A 24,011-nucleotide genomic window follows, 5' to 3' on the forward strand; every position below is an offset into this window, starting at 1 on the left:
TTGATACTTTATACGTACGAAGATACATACTTGTAGGAAGAGAGATATAAATATCATATTCGAACAAATAAAAATAAATCGTGACGTGAAGACCCTAGAGATACGGCTTCTGATTGCTTTTCAAATTTTTACCATATTAGTAACGATATAATCGAATAATCTTTCAAAGATTATTGTTTACCGATTTTAGGTAACAACTAGAAAACATTTTTTCGAACTTATCCTCAAACAAGTTTGCTATTGGTAATGAATACTGCTGTATCATGAATCAGGTACGGCGCTATGCATTTTGCTGACTTTGTACGCAATAAATTCTGTTGTCAAGTGCGCTTCCCACAAAATTCTAAAATTTTATTGCTTGATGCTTCGCTGAATTTTACAATTTTGCTGTACCTAAATTCTGCCGTACCGGCAGTGATCATGATTTCAAATTCCCCCTCCCCGAGATTTACTGTGTTATCTGAAAAACAGCTCACAAGTTGCTAAAAATAGCTATAAAACTGGTTCCACAGCTTTTAGCAACGGCCTCCCGTTGTGCGTTTGGAAACTCAGCTTTTGAAAGAAAAGGAAGGGGAATAATTTCTCTCTGACTACAGTATAGATGAGGTCCGTGACTTTGTTTGAGCTACTGCAGAATGTTCTGAAGTACACTTTTTTCTGTTTCGGCAACATTCATCTTGAGAATTCAACACTTGTTCATTAGCCCTTAGTAATTGACAGAAATGCTTTTAGAAAGTAGTGGGTTCATTGATACCAACAAAATGGTTGGTATCAATAAACTGGGGATACGTTAGTTTCAGTTGTTGGGTTCAAATGAACCTTTCAAATACTAAAAAAGTCCTTTTGCATAATCGAAAGAATTTCATCTGAGAATAATTTTTCTACTTAAAAATGAGTTTTGCAGTACTTTTTAAATACTACTTGTATTTTTATTTTCGAAAATTTTCATAAATATTGTAATTAATTATTTCCAATTTTAATAACTCGCAGAAAAAACACAATTTTCAAGAAATTTTTTTATTATGGTTATTCAAACTTATACTAATATACAGCATCTTTTATATTCCTTATACATTTGACACTGCATGCTTCAACCTGCATGTAAGTTTCTCTTCCTTAGTAACTCCTGACCCAGAGACGTCTCAATGAAAGCCAAATCATGCACAAAATTTTCACCTGAAAAAAAAAAAAAAAAAAAGAAAATGATAAAATATTTTTAACACCATATTCTCGACCCCCCCCAAAAAAAAAAGAAATTGCAAGAAATACAAATTTCTAACAGAAAAATGCATTTTCAAACAGCTGAAATTGTTTCACAAATTAATAATGCAGATAGCAAATGTAACATATGGCACTATTGCCACTCAGTGCAATCTCTGCATATCCTAAATTCTGCTGGCTGATGTCTTCGTAAGTTCTGAACATTTTTTTGCCTCTAAATTCTGCTGCTCAGTGCCCTCTGCTAAATTATAAAATTTTGCTATGCACTATTCTCTAAATTCTAAAAATTTTGACTATCACTGGTTGCACAGGCCCTGATCAAAGCAAAGAGGCAAGATGCTACCTGCTATTGATAAACTGCCTTATAAATACCACAAATCTAAATAAATATCAGTTTTATTTCCAAAACAGAATTATCTCACAGCTAAAGCATTGCCTTTGCAGAAAATCTTCTAAATGGAAATAGAATTGCATCCACATTACATGTGCAGAATTCCAATAATTCATTATAAACAGTTCCAAACCATAGTTAGGCTTAGAACTCACAACAGTATTCTTCTTGGAAGTCTTCCTAAGGAAATGGTAGTATATTCAGGGAACATGTGGGCAAAATCATGACAGTATATCACAAGCCTAATTCTTGACCATACATACTAGAAAGATCACAGAAATTCCTCACAGGAAGCTAGATTCATATAACAAAATTTCATGCAACATATGGCATATGGGAAAAAGCAAGGACATTATAATCACCAGCATAGTGCTCACAGCTGATTATCACTAATGCAGATATATATTTACTAATATTTAGAAGATGATGTCAGAGGAATGATGAAGTATAGCAAAATATACAAAACATTAGTCCTTAAATCCAACACATTTTCTGATTTTCATACCATCTAGAATAATAGATTTGACGTTAGGTACAGTATCAGAATTTTGGGTACATGAAATGTGAAATGGTTTTTTATTTTCAGTCACTGTTTCTAGTAATTTGTTCGAAAGTAACAAATAAGCTGGTTTCAGTCTGTCAATGAAATGTTAACTTGTCTGTCCTTAATTAAGACTCGGAAATATTTATCATATTTTTTCACCACAAAAAAATGGTCCCTCAATAAGCAAATTCAAGTGCCTTTTTCACACGATCAGTTCTCACAAACACATGAGAACATGATCTCAAGTCTTTATGCATAAATATTTTATGTTTGTTAGCAGTTGATAAACTGGTGCTGATCCATAAAAGACAGTAAATTTGTTACAAATGGTTCAGGTTTAGTTTTAGTGGTAGGTAGTCGAAAAACTCACATGGTAACCTTATTTGCATAAAATATACCATTTGAGCTACAGAGTGATTAGTATCAGGACATATTGCAACTCTGAATCCTAGAAGGATTTCTGTCCATCTGATGTTGCCGTGAGCCTTTATTGCATTTTTTTAAGTTCTGAGAAACTGCTCAATTTTCCCACTGCAATGTGGGTGGTATGGAGTGGAACGTAAAACTTTAGCACCACATACTTTTGCAAGGCTCTTGAAAGGCTGCGACTCAAACTGTCTTCCTTGATCTGAGATTATGGAACTAGGCACAACAAATCTGCTAATCCAATGATTGTAAAATGCTTTGACAACCATTTCTCTTGTGATATCTGGTAAAGAAACTACTTCTCCCTAACAGGAAAAATGGTCAATAACTGTCAGATAATACGTCCTACCAGCAGATGGTGGTAATGGCCCAATCAGGTCAACTTGCACAATACTTAATCTAGCATGAGGTGCTTGGAACTCGGCTATTTTAGATTTTGTATGCCTGTTGACTTTGCTCCTTTGACAATTAACAGGACTTTAAGTCTATTTGTGAATTTCTTTCTTTATATTTGGAAAGATAAATTTTTCAGTCATCTCGTTGACAGTTGTCCTGATACCAGAGGAGCAAAATTATGAATTTGATGAAACATTTGTTGTCTAAATTTGAAATAAAAGGCCTGATACTGGTTGTTGAGCTGTCACATCTTAATGTTTTCCAAAATGCTAATGTAGATGATTTAAATTTCAGTGAAGCACTACCTGTCATTAAATGTTGCAATTCTTCATTATATTCTTGAGCATCTGCTACTGCTTCATAGCCAGTAACTGAGACTACTTCAACTGCAACTAAATTTTCTTTGGCATCAATATGCTGAATATCAGTTGAAAATTCCGATATATACTGAAGTTGGTGTTGTTGTCTGGGTTATGCCATCCCATTCTTTTGCTTCTATGCATATGACAGTGGCTTGTGATCAGTAAGTATGATGAATTTGCGTCCTTCCGATACATGTTTAAAACGCTTGACAGAAAGATATATTCCTAAGAATTCTCTGTCATAGGTACTATAAACCTTCTGTGCATTATTTAATGTTTTAGAGTAGAACACAATAGGTTTTCAGTCTTGTTCTTGTTCTTCCAATTGCTGCAATACTGATCCTATAGGAAAGTCTGATGCATCTGCACACAAAGGGTAATCTATTGGGAAACACAAAAGGGCACCATTGACTAAATCAGATTTGCACTTCTCAAACTGGTGAATTCCTTCATCTGTGCAGGCCTACCAGCGGCAGAGCGATAAAATCTCTGAACACTGGTAGTTCGGTCCGAGGTTCGAATCCCGCGAACGGACTGGCTGCATGGGCGTTTTCGTGGTTTTCCCCATGTGTAACGTGTATATGAGCCAGTTTCCCTTAGAAAGTTCTCCACGAAGGCATCCCTTCTCTTAGGCAGATAGCCCTAGTGTGCTTTGCCATAATTAAATACACTAAACACCTTCATCTGTGCATAGAACTTTACAATGATCTTTTTTTATCACCCTTTAACATTTCGTGTATGACTCCTTGAGTTTCTGCAGCATTTTTCAAAAAGCATCGATAAAATTTTATCATGCCCATAAATGAACAAAGCTCATGTATTGTCGGTAATTTACATTGCAGATTACTTCAACCTTTTCTGGCAGCGAACAGGAACCTTCTGTAGTTATGAGGTAACCCATAACTTATGTTTAATATGTAATACATAATGTAATATCCCACCACATTACCCATTTCCAATTCTCAGATGTCCAGTGTCTTTTCTCGACACCACTGAAAATGAAGTCTTGCATGTCGGCAGAACTGAGTGATTTTCTTACAGGCACCAAAACTATGCATTCCTATCCCTCTGCAATTCGCTGCGCATAGTTCTAGCTGAAATTTGTTGGAAAGAGCCTTGGTTGACGATTTGTGATAGTTGAATCCGTGTTCTGCCGTACAATTCATCGGAGATACCGCCGATCACTGTCTTTGAAAACTATGCTCGAACTGCAGTTACATTTTTTAGAGAAGGATTCGAAATCGATGCCCCCACTAAATGTGCAGCAACAATAAGCCCCTTTTTCAAATGGTGAACGATCTGCCGCCTCTTTTTCCCCATTTTACTTCATTCATCATGAAAAGCACTCTTACACCTTACTTATACTGGCATTTTAACCAAGTATAATCCACATCATAGAAAAAATTTGGATATTTCATCCCTAGCATGCATTCAGATGAAAATCTGAAAGGTTTCTTATTGATTGGCCAGTGTGTGTATTATTATATTATGCAACATGAGGCAGCATTAACATGTGGAGCTGGGAAGGCTTCTAATGATCACCTTTCTCTCTTGTGAGAGCAGGATGCACTGAAATTTGATGTCCTTATTTTTTAGCATGGTTATGAGTTTTGTAGACAAGTGGATCATCCACGTTCAAGATATAAGCAATCATCTTTCCACGATACTCAATTTTGTATGTCATCTTCTCAAATATCATTGTATGGATGTCCTTCCAGCTGAATCAGGAGTCCTGAATTGTGATAGGATTAATGCAAGCCACTTGTTTGGTGTAGCAGAATCTATCTTGATTCTCCTGGGTTGCATCGTTGTCAGTGTATATGTCAGGCTGGGTAAGTAAGTAAGTAAGTTTTAGGCTTCCCTGCTCCGTGAACTAAATCACACTGCAGGCCTACTCCCCCTTTGGGCACGTCGTGGAGGTTCAACCTCCACTATTATCCTCCAAGGGAGCAGCGCACCACCTGGATAAGACACCAGGCAGCACCGGTCGTCTAATGCTCCTACCAGTCGCTTGGGCGAGCCCGTCATAGCGGGACATTACCCAGCGAACCTGGGGGAAAACCTCCGGGCTACTAGTACCACGCCGCGCTAGGACGTGCCAGACTCCGAGGCCGGCCAATAAGTGACCTTTCCCAGAGCCTTCAGAACCACTAAGTTCATAAATTTTATACCCCCGTGGCCGAGACTGCCTAGGTACAGATCCTAGCCAGTAGCTTCGCAGAGTTCTCTACATCAACCCCCGGGGGGAATGTCAGGCTGGGTACTGGCATTTCTATTTCCATCAGCTTTTTTGCAGCATCAAAAACCTTCATTCTCATGTTAGCAGACACTTTCCTTACTCTTTCTGGCTGGTGACAAATAGTTTTATTTCTTCTTGGCTCATTGCCGGAATCTGAACTTCCGCCAATCGGCTTATAGCAGCTATCATCATTTAAATTTTCTTGCCTGCGGGGTCACCAGATTTTATGACTTTCATCATCCCCAGGTTGCTGTTCAATGCTATCCGCTTGCTTTGAAGAGTTTGGAAACTTTCATCTCTGGATGCTCATTTTTGCTTCTACAGGAAATCGTTATGAGCAAGCATTTTAAGGTGTTTGAAGAAATCAAGGTCACATTCTTCAGCAGCAGTGAGAGGAACCACTACTTTCGAATATATATTCCAAGTTTGTGATCTCAGAAACAATAAACTGAAAAAAATTGCTCATTAATAATGCAGAAATCAGTAAAAAATTCAATAAAACCATATGGCACGCTAGGCCTTCCTACAGTGCTCCTAACTGAAGTTGGCGCACCAAACTACTATAGCAGTATCAGGCGAAACACGAAGCGAGGGGAACTAGCAACTTAACGCTCACTGTCTCGGAGTCCTCTCCGCAAACGATATCTATACCCTCTTAAGCAATGTCCTTGCCTTATAAAGCACATGTTGTAGCATACAGGAAAGTCCCTCATGTCCAATAGAATTCCTGTAAATCCAACGTATCTTTTTGCTTTATAAAGCACATGTTGTAGCATACAGGAAATACCCAATGTCCAATAGAATTCCTGTAAATAAAACGTGTCTTTTTACTCAGTACAATTGTAATTTCACTTTCGATGCCAAGTTATTAATTTCCAATACTTTCAAAAATTTCTAAAGCCTATCAGAATACACAATGTAAATAATTGTATTGGAGATCTTTCTTTGTGGAGCTTTTCCTTGGAGAACTGGAGTTATACTGAAATTACTGATGAATGAAACCAAAATATTTCATTGCAGACAATGTTTACATTGAAAAGTATAACACTTGGTGCAGAAAATGCTCACAACAAGTTAGCAGCTATAAATGAAAGCACACAGGAATATTTGGAAGCATAACTGGATGAGGAAACTTTCGGAAAGAGATATCTCCTGCAATGGGAATGAGCACAGGATATGTAATCTTCAAAAGTTGATTACTGAAATAAGGCAGAGTTCATCAGATACATTTTTTTACAGAAACAGTGACTTTGTGGAGGTCATTACAGAAATGTGGTTATACTTAAATTACTGATGAATAAAACCAAAATACTTCATTGTAGGCACTGTTTACTCTGAGAAAAACATGGTGCAGAAAATGTTCAAGTTAGCAGCTACGGGAAAAGCACACAGGAATATTTAGAAGCAGAAGTGGATGACAAAACATTTGGAAATGAGATCAATTTAATTTTCTGCAATGGCAGTGCAGCACTGGAGATGCTCTCTTCAAACATTAATTACTGAATTATGGTACAGTTATCAGACACATTTTTCTACAGAAGCAGTGACTTTGTGGAGGTCTTTCTTGGAGAAATGGAGTTATACTGGAATTACAGAAGAATGAAACCAAAATACTTCACTGCAGGCATTGTTTTACATTGTGATGTATAACACGTGGTGAAGAAAATGTTCACATGTTAGCAGCTATGGAGAAAACACACAGGAATATTTAGAAGCAGAAGTGGATTTGGAAACATTCAGAAAAGAGATCAATTTAATTTTCAGCAATCGCGTGCAGCACTGGAGATGCTCTCTTCAAACATTGATTACTGAATTATGGTACAGTTATCAGACACATTTTTCTACAGAAGCAGTGACTTTGTGGAGGTCTTCCTTGGAGAAATGGAGTTATACTGGAATTACAGAAGAATGAAACCAAAATACTTCACTGCAGGCATTGTTTTACATTGTGAAGTATAACACGTAGTGCAAAAAATGTTCAAATGTTAGCAGCTATGGAGAAAGCACACAGGAATATTTAGAAGCAGAAGTGGACGTGGAAACATTCGGAAACGAGATCAGTTTAATTTTCAGCAATCACACTGCAGCACAGGAGATGCTATCTTCAAAAATTGATTACTGAATTAAGGCAGAGTTCATCAGACATATATTTATTTCTTGTATTCAAATTAAGTATATGTAGATGTACATCACTTAATGGCTATCACTGTTTACAAGCAGGTGTATACAGTATGGTGGAGAAAATGTTCACGAAAAGTTAGCAGCTGCAAAGAAAATATACAGGAATGTTTAGAGAACAAGCATATCAGGCCAAATGAGTACTAGAACAAATTCAGAAAAGAAAAGATTTTCATTTTCTGCAACGGTAGGGCAAAAGAAACGATGCTATCTTTAATAATTAGTGGCAGTGCAGCACAGGAGACTATCTTCAAAAAATGACTGCTGAATTATGGCAGAGTTTATCAGACTTGTTTTGCTTTCTACAGAGGCAGTGACTTTATGGAGGTTTTCTTTACAGACATGTGGTTATTCAGAAGTTACTGATGATTGAATCTGAAAAACATCATTGTAGGTATTGTTTACATAGCGAAGTATAACATGTGGCGCAGAAAATGTTCACAAGTTAGCAGCTATGGATCAAAGCACACAAGAATACTTAGAAACAGAAGTGGATTCGGAAACGAGATGACTTTAATTTGCTGCAATAGCAGTGCAGCACAGAAGATGTAATCTTCAAAAATTGATTACTGAATTGTCAGAATTCATCAGGCTTATTTTTCTACAGAAGCAGTGACTTTGTGGAGGTTTTCCTTGGAGAAATGGACTTATATTGGAGTTACACATGATTCAAACCAAAATACTTCTTTACCGCAATTATTTAAGTTCAGAGGTATAACATGTTGTGCAGAAAATATTCTCAACAAGTTATCAGCTATGGATCAAAGCACACAAGAACACTTAGAAACAGAAGTGCATGAGGAAACATTCAGAAAAGAGATGACTTTAATTTTTTCCAATGTTAGTGCAGCACAGGTGATGCTATTTTAAAAAATTATTTATTGAATTATGACAGAGGTCATCAAACTTATTTTCTTTTTCACAGAAACTGTGACTTTATGGAAGTCTTCTTTGCATAAATGTAGTTTTACCAAAGTTACTGATGATTAAAACCAAAATATATGATTGCACGCATTATTTACATTGCAAAATATAACATGTGGTGCAGAAAATGTTCACAACAAGTTAGCAGCTATAAATGAAAGCACACAGGAATATTTAGAATGAGAAGTGGATGATGAAACATTCAGAAAAGAGATGCAATGGCAGTGCAGCACAGGAGATTCTAGCTTCAAGTATTGATTACAGAATTATGGCAGAATTGATCAGACGTATCTATTACTGAAAGCAGAGACTTTTTGAACATATTTTTTTAGAGAAATGGGGTAATATTCTAATTAGGTATGGATTTAATCATAATGCTTTGTTGCAGGCATAGTTTTTATTCAGACGTAGAAAATGTTACGGTGTGCTGGCTTGGCTTGTTACTGATTACAAATCAAAATAATTTTTGGTTTCCTGATTCTTTTCTCTCCTGCATTCTTTCTAGGAGATGAAATAATTTTATCTGCTTCTGAAATTTCAATTTCTCTTTTTTCTTGTGTTTGTTTTACAGAAGCAGTGGCCTCTTTTTGTTTCTCATTCTGTGCTCTAGCATCAACAATATACTTCGGTTCTCTAAGAGACATTTTTCTTGGTGCTCTTGGATCAACAAGCTCAGGAAGAATACAATTCACGTAAAATTTTTCGAGTTTTGGAACTAAACTGATCCAGAAAGTTTTGTCTTCGGGTATTCTTAATGTGATTGCATCTTCTCTGCACCATATATATAAATCACACCAATTCCTCTCTGTTATGGCTAACTGCCCTTGAATTTGAAAATAATATTTGTGGCTTTTCGGTAAATAAAGATTATTATCAGCATCCATCTGAAGACCAACAGAATTAGGCTTGCTGAAAAAGTCTGACAAGTCTGCTGAGAATCTGGCTGTATAAGGACATTTTATTTCAAGTAATCCATCTTCGTCTATCAATCCATCTGGCGAAGTACAAAGAAAGGGATATTTAGGATCAATAAAAAGGCCACAACGTCTGATGTTTTTTCCCATGTGCTTTTCCTTGTATTGATTTAAGGCTACTGCTTCGTTAGCCAAGACATACTTTAATGCTTATTTTGTAATCTACTTATGCCCTACACCATTATTTTTAATAAATACTGGATGCGGGGCGTACTGTGGAATTGCACGATGTACCATAATAGGCAAACTTTAGACCTTTTGAAAAGCTTCAGTTTATGCAAATTCTTATAAAACTTGCAATTACCTCCCCCCCCTTTTTTTTTTTTCCTTAAAGAGTTAGTATGGGAAGGCATTACCAGTTGACCTATGGTACATCGCTGGTGTCCCCCATACTTTTACCTTTACCTTTAGTTGAAACGTTATCATTATATATGATACGTTTCACTAAAGCAGCACTGAGTGTTGTTGGACGCCTATCAGCAACATCTTTGAAAAAGAATGATGATATTCTTCTTGATCTTTCGTGACGCCATCTTTCAGATGATGACTGTCCACGTGTTACGGCCTCAAGAGAATCTTTTTTTGGAACTTCAATTGATATAAAAAAATTTTTAGCTGCCAATTCATATGCTTCGTCTGATAGGTCTGGTTTCTCAGGAAAATCACCATAAGAAATATCCCCACCTTGCTGAATATGTCCTGCTTTCCTCATATTTCTCTTTTTCTTCTCAGTGTCAAAAAGTCTACGTCTCTCAAGACGTTTTACATGGCGCTTATTTCTGGAAGCTACGAATTTCAAAGTTGGAGTCCTGGGACTACTTCCTGTTACAGCTTTTTGTGCATTTTTTTGCCACTGCTGTGCTGGATTTTGATAGGCCATGACAGCAATACTCGCACGCCTGTTCATGCCACCAGCTTTGGAAAAATCAACTCTTTTTCCACCAGATGTTTTTTTCCACCAGATGTTTTACATAGTTGACTCATGAAGCTTTCAGCAGGATTATTTGTGGCATTCCAAATAAGAGTACTGCTACACGATATCAGTACTCTTCCCACTTCTGCTTCAATAGCTTGCAACATACCCGAGGAAAAAATTTCATTGTATGTGCTGTCCAACTCTGCACCTTTCTTTGCACAAAAAGCACTACAAGCATCATGCTTGCCAAATACATGATGTGGCCCATTTCTCAAGTCAGATACTAATGCATCAATAGCTTCTTGTGTGTGCTGATAATGGCTAGGTAAAGCAGGAGCTTTTATAGCTACTCTAGCACCTCTGACTAACAGTGGCATTTTAATTTTCAGCAATTTACGGGCAGCAATTCCTTTAGCCCCGGGGAAGCGCGCAGTATTTTGCTGAAGTTTCTCAAGAGCTCTGCGATATCTTCGAATAGCATGGTTAGCACATTCTACTTTGATCACCCGTCCTCCATATGAAACGCTTTCTTTCACTTTGGCCATTGTGTTAGCATCTCCATCTCCAACAAGTCGAGTACAACGTATTTTGTGAACACACTGGAGATAATTCAGACCTTCCACAATGGCACTGCTTTTCATACCTGTAGAAAGCCCATTCCAATTTCGCCAACAAAGGTGCACTTTATTTGGCATCTTGCCATCTTCAATAGCACTACATATAAGGCACACTTTATTGCGAATTCCAACAAACAAAATTTTCTGGGTGACCATGCCTATAATAACAGATATGCCACTTGAAGCATTGTAACCATGCCCATAGCTTCTTTTACACCAACCTCCATCAACAATGACAGTTATACAGTGATAACCATCATTATCTTTATTATTGCGAAGTTCTGCCTGCCTTTTCTCCTCTTCTATAGCAGCACACATAGTTTCCTGTGCACATCCCTGTATTATTTTGCCAGTAGTTTGCTCACAAGAAGCAAAGGTCGAGTTGCTCATATACGGAATTTCCATGATGCTAAACTTTTCCTCCTCTTGTGAAAATCCATTGCCAGTAGATAACGCACCTAATACTGCAAGCTGATTTAGGCTGCTTTTCTCCATATCAGAACAAATTGTTGCCATTTCCCCACATAAAATTTTATCACATACATAGTTGACAAGACCACGTCGAATCACTTTGTTAAAAATAAATGATCCTCCAAATTTTACAATTTAGGGAATGTTGCTCTAATGTCCTAGCCTGCACTATTACAAAAGACATATTGCAAATTGTTCTGCCAGATGGTAATGGATTTGCCTTTCGTCGATCTTCCCTTTCGATAATTAAAGGTGAATCAGGACACAGAAATTCATCATTAAGGTTCTCCTGAAGAGGCTCAGACTCCAAGCTAAAATATATATATATATATACATATATATATACACACAATATATATACATATATATAATTAATATATATAAATATTACAAATTAGGTTTAAATTTGGCTTATTTGATGACAGCAAAGCACTTGATCTTCCTAAGAGGAGGGATGCTTTCATGGAGGACTTTCTAAGGGAAATGGCTCATATACACGGGGAAAACCATGAAAACGCCCATGCAGGCAGCCCATTCGCAATTAGGTTTAGGAAATTTAGGCAACAGATAGCAAATAAATTAACAATAATAATACACTGGATTACCAGTATATTACTACAAGAAGATGAGTCATCTTCACAACTGCTGCTTCCATGCTCGCAGTGTCATTTGCTCGTGCAATATTAGTCAGTACTTTGTGTGCCGGAGGTTTCACATGAAGGGCCTCTACACCTGAGTATAAAATGTTCGTGTTCCAGTAAACACTGAATTCAGAGGGGCAAGAATAACTCTTTCATGGTGGATAACTCAGTTACCAAATGGCTTTCTAAGGCTCTATTCAAGCCGTTGTATAAATGTCATAATTCCCAACTAACAACGCTTTGTAGTCAGACCTTGCTATGTCACAAAAACTAGTTTGGGCATTAAGCTTGAAGTTTTCAACTTTGTGCCGACTTGATATAAGAGTCGGCCAATCAGAGCATATACATAAAACCTATTGAGAGAGAAAGCTGTAGACACATATATGCATGCACAAATTTAGCTTCTCTAATTGGCTATGGCTTAGACCCTCTCTCGCAGGTGTGAATTGAACTCCCACATTTTGTGCCTTATGATTATGCGTCTATGACATTTATACCATCATGTGAACGGAGCCTTAGGATGGCATACTAAGAAGATGCACTGTCTTGTGGGGATAAGCAATTTATACTCCTAAGCCTAAAAAAAAAACTTGGAAAAAAAAGATTTGTTGTCTAATTGCTCTAATTTGAGGCACATTACGAGAGGAAAGCAAAGGTAGTAATCAGAATTATTTAAAAAATTTTATCCTTATATTTTTCTTAAAAATTCTGTAAAATAATAAAATTTTTGGTTTTCCTCAAATAAATATATATGGAAAAAATAATAGCCACATATTATTTTTTCCATATATATTTATTTGAGGAAAACCAAAAATCACAGATTTCATTTTGTTATATTTTATTAACAAAATTTAAATTATTAAAAATCTCTTTCATGAAGGGAACATAAAACATCATGAAAACAATGAAAAAGAAGCAATATTTAAAAAAGATAGTAGGCTTATTGATGAGGCTCCCATCAAAAGAATCAAACCCCAAAATATTTTCATTTGCTTCAGTGTCCCGTCTGAAAATTTCACCGATTTCAATGAATATATTTTTAAAAAAATCTTTTATTTTCAAGTTCTTTCATGCAAAACGTCCAAATTTGGTACAAATCAAATTCACCCCCCTCTTTTTGATAGCTACAATATTATATTTAACAGTTTTAATAGCTATCAGTATGTAAACAACATAATGTAACACCATAAAAGAAAAACATAAATGATGACATTTTAATTTTGGCATAGAGAAATACATATTTACCCCAAAAGAGAGCTTGTATTTCTACCTTCTACGTCAGAGTCAATAACTGAAATGTCCAGATCAGAACTGAGAAGAAAAGAACCATAATTAGTTTAATTAAGATACAATAACACACCGACCAAGTATTAATTTGAGAGTCAAGCAACAAAAATCAGCATCATATTTTGAAATATTCACTATTTGAAAATATAACGCTGATTTTGGTTGCTTGACTTCTAAATTAATACATAATTAGTTAACCATAATTAAGTAACTGTAAGAGTTTCAATATCATGCACAGCTAATATCTATTTTAAAAATAAACCAACTTAACTCAGGAAAGCCTGGTTTGTCTTAGGAACATTAGCTGTAACTTCTGGCGTAGAAAAGTCAAATTTTTCACTTCCAGACCTAAGAATGAAAGAAATAAACTGCTATAACATAATTAAAAAAAAAAAAAAAAACATGAATAAATAAATAACACATAACAAATTTAAGCATTAAGCTACGTATGACTACCACCCATCTCAGACAGTGCGACAGATATTGCTGTATACTGTTTCGCCATACCCTGTGTAGCTATTATATCATGCTGTATAACCACAGTTTAGAAAAATTACAAAATGTGTTATTTATATCTATCTAAAATGGTACATTACTACATGATTTGTAAGAATAAATTAGAGGGCTCTGCGAATGAAATTCCTTCCAATTAAAAAATGTAGGAAAAAAGAAAATGCAGGAATTGCAAATGCAGAAATGAAAAAGGGATTATATTTTTTGCACAGAATCCAGATGACATATTTTTCAACATTTTAGAAATTTCAATATTAATTTTAGGGGCCTAAAATATTAGGCCCCTAAAAGCAGAATATAGTTTTTAAATGTTCAGATAATCTTCCCATGAGAAGAATTCCTTTGAGAAGTACACATCTGAACCACAATTAAAAAACATGTACAAGAACAGAGCTGAGGACTTCTGTTTGCAGAAAGTCTGTCACATAACATATGAAAAGTTTCTTATTGGTAGATTTTTGATCAGACAGATATTTTATTGTTATACAGAGAAAGCATTCACTCCCTTTATACTGGAGATAATTCAATTTGGACAAAAAGGCTAAGCAAGCCTGAGCGTATTGGTCCCATTCTTGGCACTAGTTTGGTTTACGCTCAAAATACACGGCAGATATTTTCTAATTACCTGCATCCCAATATCAATTCAATTCAGCTTTTGGTGGAATTTACCATTTGTGACATATTTTTCAAAAACTACACTTCACAACATGCATACATGACAAATACACAGAACCATAAATAAACAAGCAATAATATATATTTATATATAAATTTTACTAAATGATCATAAAATGTTCCAATGCTAAAAGAAAGTTTTAACATCCAAGTAAATGACATAAGAAAAAAAAGCAAGTTGAACAGCGAGCACATGAATAAATGTGCATACACCTGTAAAAATATACCATAGGTAACTGACAAAGCATTTCGTAGCAAACATATGACTATAAAATTTCCAATAATACATGTAATGATGGTGAATTCAATTTAGATCGCAAGAACATGCTCATACTTTTGAAAAGATTCAATTATTTCAGCAATTCCTTGTGAATTGGAATTTACCCTTTCAATATTTCCCAACAATTTAGTGTGAATGGAGGAATAAATTGTTATAACAGAATTGAACAATTATTAGCATCCCCTCATACACACACATACAAAAAAAAAAAAAAAAAACTTACTTTGTAAAAAAATCATCCGGGCAATGATTCTCCTTTGACACAGATGCAGTTGTATCAATAATTTCTGACCTTCAATAAAAAAAATACGCATATTTTACTTCGGAATTAACTTACTACGAAATCATAAACACAGGGTAGTCGATATAAAGAATAAATTATTTCTCACCTTTCGAAAACATCCGCTTGTTCGGAATCTTCCACATCTCGGGAATTTAATTTCATATTTTTTTCTTGAGCTCGACGTTTACGCTGAATTCTGGATCTTTTATTAAAACCAGGATGTTTTTTCGGTCGTCCTTAATATTTTCGCATATTTTTTGCAAACTGACCACAGTACAAATAAATGTAAACAAAACGAGTGCGGAATAGCAATGCAATAGGGTTGTCGTAAACGTCATTCTGCTGACAGCTGACAATGTTTAGTGAAAACTGTGTATAAAGGAATATATGAAACGCTTCTAAATATTATTTAGAAAAAAATATGATTTATAACTGATATCAAAATCAATTACTTCGTGAATTTTTGCAGAAATAAGATTATAATGTTAAATTTTAACTCGTAGCGCCATCTATTGATGGCTTTCCAAACTACACATTAAAATTACGTATTTCAAACTAATTTTTTTTAAATATAATATTTAAGTAAATTTCATTTCAAACCTGATTCTAACATTGTGATTCGAAAACTGACCTATTGCTTTATATTTCTGCCAAATTTCACGCAACATAGTTTCTTAATTAGCGATTCTGCGTGTAAAAAAATTTTTAGTATTGTAATGCTGCTGTAGTAGACCACCTTAAATTATTATGAGGTGGAATTTACGCAAAATCTTTAGTGAATGGTTATTGTTTATCGCCGTAGTGTATTTGAGGAAAGAGGAGAATAATTCACTGCTGATGTATGCATTAACAGTATGAAAAGTCTGGAAGGTGACACTCGGCAATAAATGTGCTCGCCAGTGAAACAAACGAGTGTTCGAAAAACTTATCCACATCTGAAGCCACTATACAAAAATTGTATGTGTACCAATACAGCAATTTAAATAAAAAAATAAATAAATAAATAAATAAAAAATGCAGAAAACTTCAGATCAAGGAATAAGAAAGAATTGCAGTGCCTCTATGTGCTTAAAAACTACGAAGCATTCTGCAGACTTTCGTGCCAAAAAATCAAGGTTGACAAAGAGATTAATACATTTTATTGTTTCTTTTAGTGTATATATTTCAAAATTATTAAAATAACTCGCACAATTGTTTAATTGCTTAAAACAGCAGTAAAGTTCATTTATAAAGATATACAAGGAACTTCATAATTCATTGCTTTGGTGAACAACTGAAATTTACTAAATTACCTAACTTTATAACATTAAATATCTTCGTAACTGTGTATTATGCTCTGTTTTATAAAAGCTTAACTACTTTATTCATTTGTTATACATTAAAATATTTTCTGATTTATTTACTAAATGTGTAATCAATTATCAGGATTACTAAATGTATTAAGAATTTCCATACATGCTTGTGCAGTGTGAATGCATGTTTGTGTAATGAACTTTGATTTTCATGAACAAAAAAGAAATACAATCTCCGAATAAGTACTTTTTTGTTTTCCAGTTCCTGTGTTTAGCTGTAAAAGTAAATTCACTTCAAGTATGTGTCTGTGCAATTGTGACGATGTAAATGCTGAAATGTATGTATAGTAAAAACTCAACAAAAAAAAATATCCGGAAAGCTCTTGAAATTTTGGGTAGCCGAGCATATAAAAAATGAAATATTGTAATAAGTGAAATATTGTCATTTTTTTTTTTCAAAATGCAATTGATAACTTGTTTTTTTACAAAATTTTAACCTGGGAGTCATGAACAAATTTGTGGGGGGTCACCAAATTAAAAGAAATTTATTTGACAAAGATATACGGAATTTGAAGAGAATTTTGGATGTTTTTTAACATTTGTCAGGAATTTTAAATTAAACATTTCCATATTTTAATTCTGATTTTATTGCTTTCCACTTGATTTATATGTTATGTTTGATGATTTCCAAACAGCTCGAATCAAATTTCAAAGCAACTACATACGCGCAGCTAGGATGTAGTTTTTTTCGGCTATCGTAGTAGTGTCTTGCATGCAATTTGTAATTGTAATACGCATCATTTATAAACTATGTTTCTTATTTCTAATCAAATTTGTTGTCAAGTAAGCACATAACATTTCCTACCATTGGAAAATTCAGTAGTGTCTCAAAGGATAATAAAAACAATTTTGTTTTCGTTGCAATTTTATTCATGATGGTTAAATGGCCCAAAATCTCTTGTAAGAGAAATGGGATGGATGCACCAACATCAAATAAACTTAGAGAAAAACTATTAATGAAAATGCAAACAAAAATGTAACCATTGGCTCTCTTTCTACTTCTAAAAATAAAAAAATAAAAAAAAAAAAAATAAAAAAAAAATTGAGTAAATATCAAGAGTTTATACTGTTTTACATGTCGCATTATCAATGGAAAAAGAATATCTATTGTGTGTTAAATGCAGTGAAAACTTGGCAAATGGAAAGCATGAAACCTGTGAAATTAAAAATACATTTAGAAATGGTACTTTTCCTGTTTTGCCGCCGCAAACAATAAAGTCGCCAACAACGGTACTACTGATTCAGAAGTCAAACAACAAAAATCAGTGTTAATTCACAAAATTTTCACAGGACTAGTTTCGATGGTTTTACCAAACCATCATCTTCAGCTGCAAAACCGCAAATGAAATGCGGTTTTGCAATCATTTGCGGTTTTGCAGCTGAAGATGATGGTTCGGTAAAACCATCGAAACTAGTCCTGTGAAAATTTTGTGAATTAACGCTGATTTTTGTTGTTTGACTTCTGAATCAGTATTTATTCGGCGTGTTATTGTGTCTTAATTAACGGTACTACTGTTTCCAAACGGAATACCTTCGCTGCCATGCCTTCGTTTTCCACCTCATTTTTTAAACAAGTCGCAGCCATTTCTTATCAGATTGTTTCTTTCAATACTGGCATACAACTACATAGAATTTTTACAAGATAATTAAAATTTATGCCCCAAGACCATTCACGGTAATTAAGACAATTAGACTGCAATCACACCACTCACCCGAAGGCAAAATGAAGGGTTAAATTCATCAATTCTAATGAGAATGCAGTAGCGAAGTAAAGCACTGCGGTTTTACATGATTTCTGAGTAAGCTATTTGTACGAATTGAAATAATTCTTGCATTTAAACTTGCATTCCAAATTAAGATTTAACTTGAAATTAATGTAGATAATTACTGAGAGAATTAGATTTTTGTAGCGTAGTTTACGTGAGATGAGATCACGTGATATGAAACAGTGAGTCAGAATTTTCTACCATAAAGCATAGTAAGTTCTTAAATTAATGTCTTTTTGCAAATTTATCGTCTTTATTTATTGTCTTTTTACAAAATTTTAAATGATATTAAAATGTTTGTGCCTTCAAAATAAAAAATTCTTAGAACTAACGTATGTTTACATTTTTTATGTGTATATTGTATGTTGTCGTCAACTAAGTCTGCTTGGCAAGATTTGCGCCAGTGAAACTGAAAGGTACCTCAGAAACTAACCATAAAGATTAAGTAAATAAATCTGAAGAAGGCTGATCTTTGGAATATGGTAACTGATAGTTTGGTGACATTTTGGAGGCGATAAAGGTTACTACCTAGGACTTTGGGAATAACGTGAGAAGCACTCAGTTCCGATTACGCATTATTTTGTGTGAGGGAAATGAGAGATCATGAGATATGTCATGTGACATTAATGGACGAATTACAGTTGTTTAATCGGAAAAGGGAGGAAATCTGGAAATTTCGTATTTAGCTATATTCTGTGTTGTGTGAAACGTGACATTAATGGACGAATTACAGTTCTTTAATCGGAAAATGGGGTTAATTTGGAAAAGCTTCATTGTGTGTTGTGTGAAATAATGTTGATTAATTTTCAGATTGCATGGCGCTATGTAAAGTGAATTCTAAATTTTTAATGCGTTTATCTGATAATAATAAGTTGAGATTGTGTGAAAGAAAGGATATTACAAGTTTAAATGGCGGTGCAAGAAATATGGTGAAAATGGACATTTTGTGAAAAGGAGTGTAAGGAAGGGTACGTGGCTTGCTGAAAGTAGTTTGAGTATAGGTGAAATTTTATTAATTTCTTATTACTTGGTGAATAGACTTCCAAATTAAGATTTAACTTGAAAGTTGACTACTGGATTTAGGATTTAGAAATTAGCAGTAGTACTGCAGCGATGTAATGAAGATTCTGAAGAAGATTAGGTAAGTTAGTATTTTTAATCATTTGAGGATATTATTTTTATGCATTGTTCTAAATGTAAGGAGTAAATAAATTAAAATGGTATTATTTGAAAATTGTTATTAGCAATGATTTAGTTTAAAGTAATTAGGATTGTAATCTAATTTTTATTAATTTAATGTATGTGCTTATTTATATTTTAAGTAGTGTTTTTTAATTTAATGATCGTGATTTTGTGAGTTATATGTTTGTAGTATTTTGGAATATGTTTGAGTAGTATACGTTGACTATTTTCATGCATTTTCGTGAAATTTTTCTAATTTATGAGAAAAAAGCAGTGTACATGGATATAGTAAAGAGTGTGCGCAATGCCATTTTTGTGCAATTCTGGGATGCTTTTTTAAGTAAAAATAAGTCGACGTGTACATGGTTTAGTGATATTTTAATTAAATGATAGTTATTTTGTGAATTTTATGTTTGTAGGAATTTGGTATACGTTTTAGTTGAAGTAAACGTGCATGGAAATAATTTAAATATTTAACACTAAGTATTTGTAATGTTTGCGGTATGAATTTGTTGGTGACGGTGTGGTGTATTTAATTATGGCAAAGCACACTAGGGCTATCTGCCTAAGAGGAGGGATGCCTTTCGTGGAGGACTTTCTAAGGGAAACTGGCTCGTATACACGTTACACATGGGGAAAACCATGAAAACACCCATGCAGCCAGCCCGTTCGCGGTATTCGAACCTCGGACCGAACTACCAGTGTTCAGCGACTTTACCGCTCGGCCGCTGGTGGGCTTCGTTGGTGACGTTTATAATATAATAGATAATTTAGAGGTAAAAGTTTTTAGATATATTATTTATTTTATACGTGGAAATGTTCATATTTGGAAAGGGTTTACTTTTTCGCAATAAGGTAATTTCATATATGTTCTTTTTACCGGGTTTAAAGATTCAGAAAATTGTCATGCATTTTCGTGAAATTTTTCTAATTTATGAGAAAAAAGCAGTGTACATGGATATCGTGAAGAGTGTGCGCAATGCCATTTTTGTGCAATTCTGGGATGTTTTTTTAAGTAAAAATAAGTCGACGTGTACATGGTTTATGTGTACATGTTATTGTGAAAAACGTGCAAGGAGTTTGCAATTGTGCACTTTTTCCCAGTTTTGCAGTGAATATTTGTCATGATTAAGCAGTTTTGTTAGATAAAATTTTTAGTATAAGTGTAATTTGGCTAGTAGATTGTTTGAAAAAGTGTTCAGTAAATAAAAAGAAAAGAAACATGTCTTTACTTCGTGAAGACAAAATGGCGGCGGGGAAAAAAAAAAAATAGAGGGTTGCTGTAGCAGATGGAAATAGAGGGTTGGTCGCCAAAAAATTGCCAAGTTACCATAATCCAAAGATCACCCCTGAAGAATTTTTTTAAGGAATGAGCTGAGATTAATTTTTTTAAGGAATGAGCTGAGATTGAGAAAAATTAAAATGTATTTTTGTAAAAATATACAACAGTTCCTGAGAAGGATTTACAGGCATCCTTAAAAGTTTCATATTTAATTGCAAAAAATTTAAAACCTCATACAATTGGAGAATCGCTCACTCTTCCTTCAGCAATTAAAATTACATCATTTATGCATGCAGAAAAATATAGTAACGATTTAAAAACAATAGCATTAAAAAAAAGATACCGTTTCTCACCAAATTTTTGTCATATCAGACACTATAGAATACAAAATCCAGTCTTTACTATAAAACTTGATGAAACTACCAACATTACTAAAATGTTTCATTTCATCGTTTATGTGAGATATGTTTTTGAAAACGATGCAGTGGAATATTTTTTATGTTGTAATATTTGGGAAGGAAAAGCAACTGGAGAGAAAATATTTGAAATTATTAACAGACATTTTGAAACAAATAATCTTACCTAGACACACTGTGTCGCAGTTTGTACTAATGTAAGCTTTTAAAACTAAGCCAATACTTTGGCAAGGAGAATTGAACAACAACAACAACAAAAAAAAAAAAAGAAACATGTTTTTAAGATTTTACTAAAGAAAATAATACAGATTTCTTGTTTAAAATAACATACGATAAAATTGACAGAAATTTTTTTGAAAAATTTCCAAATAAGGAATTAGGTTGGATCTGTGACCCATTTTGCCTTTGGTATTTTCAATTCCAATGTATCTCTAAATGAAAAAGAACAATTAATTGATATTTTAAGTGACGGAATACTGTGTGTTAAGTCTCTAACTTGCCAAAAATTTTAGTTGATTGGAAACTAATATGCCGATTTAAAAGGAATGAAAGTAAATTATTATGTTTCTTACATAAAATTGTACAGTAAACTTTTAGCTTATATTTAAAACTTCTAAAATGCTTATCTTACATTTTTCTGTTATATAAGCATTAAAAGTGGATTTCTCGCTGAAATAGAAATAATTTTGCTATTGAATTAACATGGAGAACTTTTTTATTGAAATATTTTTTCTCTGTGACATTAGTTGCATCTACTACAAAATAAAGATTAAAGAACTGTTTTTAAAACATTTTGAATTCGTTGTCATATTGATCTATGAAGCACTAGATTAGTGAGTTTTTATTACATTATTGACAATATAATAGTTTTTAAAAGATCAAAAAATTTTCAGCGGAGATAATTATTTGTCAAATATGAATGTGTTTTCAAAGAGGAAATAAATAATAAGTGATAAAAAGAAAATTCAGTTAGAACATTCACATCTCTAACAAAGTAATTTGCTTTGATTTAATCTTTATAATACAATATATTTTAAAATGATAAGGCAAAATCCAATGCGAAGATTACGATAGTACCTAGAGTATTCAGCATTTCGTATAATCCTATAACCAGATAATAATAATATTAAAATATATTTTATCTGAATGAAGTTTTCTTATTACAGAAACAGTAAAATTATGCAATTACATAAACGAATACACTTTCAGACAATATACTTTTAATACTGTTTACAAGCGTAAGCCAAAGTTCTGTTTTTGTTACTTCTCGCCCTTCAGCGCATGCTCAAGAATTACAATCCAGGCGAAACTAGTCGATTTGTCCATGACGTCAAAAATTCGAAAAGTGGGGTAGGGTTTGGAAATACGCGCCCCGGGGGCCAGTTATGCTCGCTACTCCACTGAACCAGAGCGTTATCCACTACCATTTCTAACTGACTGTATAAGTATTCTGCATGGAAAAAGAATTTTTTTAACGAACAATTGTTTTTCCATGTTTAATTAAACATGTTTCCAATAATGTTTTTAATTTGATAACTGTCTACCAGTAGACTCCTGTTCACGAAACTGATATTCCTAATACCTCCATTATAAGACATTTCCAACTTTTTGAAATTTCGACATTTGGCAGTTCAGGACAGTATTCATAAAGCTTGGGAAGGTTTGTGAAGAAGTGTAATTTCACTTCCTTATTTCTACTTCCGTGGTCGGCACCAATCCTCTTCTCCGTACTTTACCTTTTCCACTCTTTAATTTCAATTTTAGAGAACATAATGTGGCAACAGATATTCTAAATTTCTTTCGCTTGTTTAGTCTCTCTTCCGTTCGCGGGAAGTGAGTGTTTTTGCCATCAGTTACCGTATTTCTGTATTATTAAATACTCTGAGTAAATGACTATTTATTTACCTGTGTAGTGATTTCATAGCGAGTATATGACTGGAAAAAATATTATTTTAGCTTTGGAAATTTAAGAGAATTTTTTTTAGAAGTGAATCCCTAATGGTGCGGCATGTGATCATCCACGGAGCTTGTTTACATTAATTGATAATGAATTGTGAGTATTTATGTGTTTTTTGTATATAAAGTTAATTCTGTACTTTATTTTTGGTTTTGTTTTGCTAAGTACTTGTTATGATATTCGTGTTTGTAAAGATACAGAAATACGAACTCGATTAAACCTCTAATGCCGTATCCTTAAGATGTATATTAAATTTATGTCTTTTAGTCTGTTATATCAGGTTATAAGAGAAACGAAAATACTGAATTCAGTATAATTTTTATATTTCGTATTATCTATCATATCGGATTTTTGTAATTTGATAAAATAACGCGTAAAAGAATTATTTTTGCAGCAACTTCATATAGTATTGCTATTCATCTGAAATAAATACTTTAACACATTGCGGGTAGAGTAGACTTTAAGGTGTCCCTTGTATTATGGCCAAGTTGTTGTTTCATTTATGGTAGCCTGAGTAGTTGAATGTTATGGAAACCCGATTGTGACGTAATCGGGTGCCTGATTCTGGGAAATTTCGAATCATGGGGTGTTTTGTAAGCGTTTTTGTGTTGTATGTTGGTTTGATTCTTTAGACGGTAGAATGGCCGAATGTAGTAAGACTAATTTGAAGTTTGTGTACGATTTGGAGCGAAAGGGGAAAAGAGCTTTAATTGACTGG

General features: G+C 33.9%; 2 protein-coding genes across 3 annotated transcripts in view; one reads left to right on the forward strand and one right to left on the reverse strand.

Moving 5' to 3' along the window:
• Positions 1–1,001: 1,001 nt before the first annotated feature.
• Positions 1,002–17,928, reverse strand: LOC118185949 (uncharacterized). 2 transcript variants are annotated; one of them, XM_085813869.1, is made up of 5 exons: positions 15,445–15,698; positions 15,279–15,347; positions 13,856–13,935; positions 13,546–13,609; positions 1,002–1,176 (listed from the first exon to the last, which is right to left on the reverse strand). In XM_085813869.1, exons 1-5 carry the CDS (start codon positions 15,498–15,500, stop codon positions 1,173–1,175), a joined length of 273 nt encoding a protein of 90 aa, XP_085669995.1. In that variant the 5' UTR covers positions 15,501–15,698; the 3' UTR covers positions 1,002–1,172. The 2 variants fall into 2 exon arrangements, with proteins under 2 accessions (XP_085669995.1, XP_085669994.1); XM_085813868.1 differs by lacking the exon at positions 1,002–1,176 and adding an exon at positions 11,682–11,970 and having other exon boundaries at positions 15,445–17,928.
• Positions 17,929–23,138: 5,210 nt separating this feature from the next.
• LOC118185948 (uncharacterized) overlaps positions 23,139–24,011 on the forward strand; it is a 151,485-nt gene continuing 150,612 nt past the window's right edge. The window contains exon 1 of the mRNA XM_085813870.1: positions 23,139–23,389. The gene's annotated coding sequence lies outside the window, so the exon portion shown is untranslated. The remainder of the gene's footprint in view (positions 23,390–24,011) is intronic.

The sequence above is a fragment of the Stegodyphus dumicola genome, chromosome 3 (assembly GCF_044657685.1).
Source record: "Stegodyphus dumicola isolate Sdum_Otavi_A_Nest chromosome 3, ASM4465768v1".
NCBI lineage: Eukaryota > Metazoa > Arthropoda > Arachnida > Araneae > Eresidae > Stegodyphus > Stegodyphus dumicola.

Excerpts from the sequence above, each read along its gene's own strand:
- LOC118185949 (XM_085813868.1), bottom strand. The coding sequence starts at position 15,500 with ATGAAATTAAATTCCCGAGATGTGGAAGATTCCGAACAAGCGGATGTT. Across the intron at positions 15,348-15,444 it reads CAAGCGGATGTTTTCGAAAG|GTCAGAAATTATTGATACAA; the intron begins GTGAGAAATAAT and ends TTTTTATTGAAG. Across the intron at positions 13,610-13,855 it reads AAACCAGGCTTTCCTGAGTT|CTGATCTGGACATTTCAGTT; the intron begins AAGTTGGTTTAT and ends TTCTTCTCAGTT.